This window comes from Nanorana parkeri, unplaced genomic scaffold, assembly GCF_000935625.1.
Source record: "Nanorana parkeri isolate BGI_ZX_2015 unplaced genomic scaffold, ASM93562v1 scaffold1073, whole genome shotgun sequence".
Taxonomy (NCBI): domain Eukaryota; kingdom Metazoa; phylum Chordata; class Amphibia; order Anura; family Dicroglossidae; genus Nanorana; species Nanorana parkeri.
Window position 1 is genome coordinate 460,499 of NW_017307341.1, and position 5,716 is coordinate 466,214.

The 5,716-nt window shown below is 42.9% G+C and overlaps 1 protein-coding gene across 1 annotated transcript in view; it reads right to left on the reverse strand.

The window, feature by feature from the left end:
* The window catches only part of TMPRSS3 (transmembrane protease, serine 3), a 55,641-nt gene extending 52,470 nt beyond the window's left edge, over positions 1-3,171 (reverse strand). Inside the window, exons 1-2 of the mRNA XM_018567611.1 lie at positions 3,154-3,171; positions 593-734 (exon numbers count right to left, since the gene is read on the reverse strand). Of these exons, the coding sequence (XP_018423113.1) occupies positions 593-734; positions 3,154-3,171 (160 nt within the window). The remainder of the gene's footprint in view (positions 1-592; positions 735-3,153) is intronic.
* Between the last annotated feature and the right edge of the window lie 2,545 nt (positions 3,172-5,716).

Genomic DNA, 5,716 nt, shown 5'->3' on the forward strand with positions numbered 1-5,716 from the left:
AATGGTCTGGGCAGGGAATGCACAAATGGGATTGCAGGTTCCACAGAATGGATAAGGGGTCCAACAGACCCCCATAGTAGTTCACTATAGATCAAGCAATCTTCCAGCAATGCAAATTTTGGAATCTGCTCTGACAAATTGCTTATCAGAGATGCTTCTGTGAGTGTGAATCAGCTAAATACATTACAGGTAGAAAGCAGCCACATCCGGAGTAGAAAAGCCTGTCCCCTGCCAGCATGCTGCAGAGAAGGGTCCTTGCAAGTTGTGTGGAAGCAATGGTCTCTCAGCAGAGGTCTCACACACCCCCTTCTGAGTCAAAGCTAAGGATCTCTCATCAGCAGGGAGCAAGTGCTTTACTGATTGCGGGGGGCATGCTGGACCTCTTCAGAGAGATCACTGCTTCTACAAATAGAGCAAAGATCCTTCTCTGCCGCATACTTGCAGGGGATAGGCTCTTCTACTCATGCTGTGGTTGCTTAAAGAAAACAAACTTTAGGACTTTGCACCTTTTGTTTTGATGCACCTGAAATGTATTTAGCTGATTTTAAATAAGCGTTCAGTTAGGGTTTAGGCTCTTTATTGTTGGGCATACCAGATTTGTTTTGTCCTGGATCCACTTTTGTCTTTGACAGGAAAAATCGGAAGTAGGAGAAGGCAATATCTACGACAGGGACTTCCTCTTCTGATACCGACACGATTTCCAGACTACCTGTGGGAGGGAGTTCTTCTGGAGCCTGAAAAGAAGATCAGGACATGAAGGAAATAATGGATCAGCCAAAGTATTCTTTACTGAATCTTCCTCTTCATTGATCCCCAAACCAAAGTGCTTTTGGAGTTATTTCATAGCCAATCAGAGGAACAGCTGTGAAAAACAGAAGAAGAGTTTTGGAGGATAGCGAGGCCGTTGTGAAGAGTAGGAAGTTAGTTGTGGAGGGTAGACGAATAGTTGTGGAGGGTAGAGAGATAGTCGTGAAGGGTAGAGGAATAATTGTGAAGGGTAGAGGGGTAGTTGCAGATGATGGAGAGACAGTTGTGGAGGACAGCTGGGAAGAATAGATGAAGAGCTGTGGAATATAAATGGAGAGTTGTGGAGGATACTAAAACCAATGTAGAGGGCAGAGGGAAAATTGTGGAAGGTAGAGGGACAGTTGTAAAGGATAGAATGAGAGTTGTGAAGGATAGACAGTAGGTTGGGAAACATAGGTGGGAGGCTTTTGGAAGGTAAAAGGACAGTTGTGTATTGTAGCAGGTGTGCTGTGGAGGATAGAGGGAGATCGCTTGGACAACATAGATAGAGTTGTAGAGGATAGAGGGAGATTTGTTGAAGGTTTAGGGAAAGTTGTGTAAGATAAAGGTAGAGTTGTAGAGGATTGGCGGAGAGGTGTGAAGGGTAGAAGAAGGGTTGTGGAGGATAGTGTGAGAGTTGTGCAAGGCAAACAGTTGTGAAAGAAAGATGGGCACTTGTGGAAGGATGGGTGTAAATGAAAAAGGGTCAGTTGTGGAGGGCAGAGGGACAGTTTTGGAGAATAGGGGGTCGCTTGTGGAGGGCAGAGGGACAGTTGAGAATAGGAGTAAGTTGTGGAGGGCCAGGAGAAAGTTGAGGATGGGGGGGCAGATGTAGAGGGGAAAGAGACAATTGTAGAGAATAGAAGGTCTGTTGTGGAGTGGAGAGGGACAGTTTTGGAGAATAGGAGGTCTGTTGTGGAGGGGAGAGGGACAGTTTTGGAGAATAGAGTGTCACTCGTGGAGGGTAGAGGGACAGTTGAGGATAGGAATAAGTTGTGGAGTGCAGGGAGAAAGTTGAGGATAGGGGGGAAGATGTATAGGGGAAAGACAATTATAGAGAACAGGGGGTCAGTTTTTGAGGGCAGAGGGACAGTTGTAGAGAATAGGAGGTCTGTTGTTGAGGGCAGAGGGACAGTTGAGGAGAATAGGGGGTCAGTTGTGGATGCCACAGGGACATTTGTGGAGAACAGGAGGTGAGTTGCGGAAGGTAGAGAGATAGTCGAGGAGAGGGAGTCAGTTGTGGAGGGGAGAGAGAGAGACAGTGGAGGATAGGGGGTCAGTTGTGGAGAATAAGGGGTCAGTTGTGGAGGGCAGAGAGACAGTTAAGAAAAGGGGGTGGAAGGTAGAGGGACAGTTGTGGAGAAAAGGGGGTCAATTGTAGGGGGACAGTCAAACAGTTTTGCAAGGTAAATGGGCTACTGGTAAGAGTAGAGCGACAGTAGTGGAGGAGAGAAAAAACAGATATGATGGAGGGTAGAGGCACAGAACATTTGGGGTCAATATATGGGCTTTTTGGCAGCTGTCCCTCTTGTAGACAGAGACCCAAAAATGAATAGTTTACACTTTGGTTTACCATAAATAAAAAAAGTTCTAGGCTTAACAGTGAAGCCCATTAGTCCATGACACTCCATGAACTCAGACAAGTACAGAACGGATTCTGAATGTTTCTTATTACTCTATATCTACAGTAAATTGTTTTAATTTCATTTTGGATAGATTTCGGGAAGGTTAAATTCACTGTCACTTCCACTGTGAGGGATATCCACGCTTAGACAGTTATCACCTGAACAAGTATCCCCATTGGAAGGTTTGGTAGGAACTAAAAAAATTTAACTGATCCACACTTTAATTCCTGGTGATATTGGTGATCAGGACCATTATTAGAGAGTGAATCTCCCTAATGGTGACAGTTATAAAAAAAATACAGACAGTGGTACTAACCCTTCAACACTCTATCCAAATCTATTAAAAAAAAGTATTGCCTTTAGTTATACTTTAAGAATAACATTTTTGTTACTGAATAAGGTCAGTTGTGTCTTCTTCCAAAAAGGAAAATGATTCCTTAACATTCCTTTTTTTTAAGTGATCCTTCTATCTTATAAGCACATTGTTACAATGGCCAATTTTCTTGTAATTTCCACCACTTTCCACCAGAAGCCATTAAACAGATCAAAGCAACCTACGAACATTCCTGCCATGTATATTAATGGTGGTAGGTTGCCTTGACCTGTTCGATCATGTTTGCAAATGAAATATGGCTAAAAAGTAATTATGACTTAGAAAATCAGCATGCATATGGCCACTCATTAGAGGCAACCGAGGACAGATGTGAAAACAACGCTGTATAACATTATAAGGGACTTTTACCTTCTCTTCAGTGGTCATGGTCGGTGTTTGCTGTATGCCGTCTTTTCATCATTAAGCAGAATGCCGCGTCTGGCCGGTCTGCCCAGTATCGGCTCCGTCTGACCACCTGTGTGCAGTGGAGGATGATGGAAGCGATACATTGTAACTGAGACCCTACACTGACACCCGATAGCCGGGAGTGTCTCCATGGTGACCAGGTAGGCAAAAATCAGTTACCATATTGATCAGCACACAGTGATGATTATTGGAGCGATGACAAATTTACAGACCTATAGAGGGAGGGATAGAAATTGATGTTACCAAAAAAAAAACAAATGTAAAGTATCAAACATAATCTGCAGATAAAGGTCCACGTAACTGATAACAAGGTTTTTACTGATCGATGCGTTAAGATTGCGCCGTTCCATACATTAGAAAAGAAAAGAAATAGACACCGGCACTCCAATAATAAATCGATTACGTCTATTTATTGACGTACATCAAAAGCAAAATAACACACTTAGTGCGACGTTTCGGGGACACACAGGAACCCCTTCATCAGGCAAAACAAGTGTAAGTTCCATACATTAGAACACGCAACAGTTGAGATTGTGCCATTCCATTTTCGCAGAAATAAAAGGAAAAAAATGAAGTATCCCCTACACTAAGCCTCACCCCAATGCTTGCCTACACTGGCGCCAAACAGGGCAGGTATTGGTCTTCCCACCCCTGAAATACAAGTACAACAATGCAAATGGGAGACACAGGACCCACAAAAGTGGCAGCAGTGTGGCACATAAAACCTCCTACATAGTTCAGCATTTAAGAATGGCAACATGGGGCAACCTTCCAATTTTCCAACCCAAGGGCTGTTACACATGTTGCAAAAAAATGCATTGTCAAGTGTTTATGAGTGTTGAATATGCAACGCCAATGGAAACTAGCCCTTACCCTCCTCAACATGAGCTATGAACACATTACCCCAAACATCTTACCACCTAAAAGCCTATCCTTACCCTAATCTAATCTAACCCCTAAACTAACCCTAACATTAACCTAATCCAACCCCTACACTAAACCCCAACACTAACCTAATCTAACCCTTAAACTAAGCCCTAACACTAACCTAATCCAACCCCTAAACTAAACTCTAACGCTAACTTAATCTAACCCCTAAACTAAATCCTCACACTAACATAACCCCTAAGCTAAATCCGAACACTAACCCAATCTAACCCCTAAACTAAGCCCTAACACTAACCTAATCTAACCCTTAAACTAAATCCTAACACTAACCAAATCTAACCCCTAAACTAAATCTTAACACTAGCCTAATCTAACCCTTAAACTAAATCCTAACCTAATCTAACCCCTAAACTAAATCCTAACACTAGCCTAATCTAACCCCTAAACTAAATCCTAACACTAACATAATCTAACCACTAAACTAAACCCTAACACTAACCTATTTCAACCCTTAAACTAAACCCTAAGACTAACTGTGCCGCCCCAATGGGGCATAGAATATGTTGTAGAAGTTAGTATAGATAGAAGTTTTACATAGTGTGATTTGCCTAACTATTTTCTCATAGCTAAATCCATGTGTTATCCTATGCTGCCATCTAGTGGCCTTTTGTTGTAACAAACATGCTTTCTGTAATTATTCCTCATGTGACGACGTATTTTCCCCTAGTGTACGCCCCTTCCTTCTTCCTGTGTGCAGTACTTCCTGTGTCATGGCCACAGTTAGAAGCCACATGTAACAAGGACACACATGTAATCTGCACAGTACGTAGGAAAGGCATCATTTTCTGACCGCACAATACTATAACCGTACAACTGCTGTTCCTATCATCTGCTGTAACCTGATGTTAAAGAATAAACACCTCTTTTGAATGAATCGGTATTGGCGAGTTCAGCTATCTGACGAGGATTGTCCGCAGTAAGTATATCTGCTTATACAGGCCAGGCATAGAGGTCTCAGCAAGGGATATATTTCGCTATCACAACGATCGGAGTCAGAATACTAACCTCATCTAACCTCCTAACACAAATCTAATATAACCCCTAAACTAAACCCTAACACTAACCTAATGAAATGTTATCTACATTAAAGGAGAACTATGGGATCAGTGTTTTTCCCCATAGCTCTCCTTAGGGTAATGGGAGGACACAAACTAGCGTCCTCCCGTTACCCTAAGCTCAGTATACCGCGAGAATAGTCCCCAATGTAACTGAAAAATATACATTTTTCGTGCACCATATGCATTTTTGAAAACCCAAAACTCATCACTGTTCTGCACATGGAGAAAGCAGAGTTGTGGGAGGGACCCAGGAGCCCCACCCACCACAGGAAACTAGAGGAGGGGCGGAGACAAGACCAGTCACCCTGCACAAGGAGAGAGAGCAGCAGTGAGCGGTCTTTATTACAGGAAGCTCCAAGTCTCACACTGGATTACTGCACAGATCTGGAAGAAATACACAAAGCTCACCAAGATTCAAGGAAGAACACACATCGCTCTTGTATGAGGACAATATTTGCTTATCCCGGAGTGTAGATTTAACAAGTTTGGGCTGACTTTAG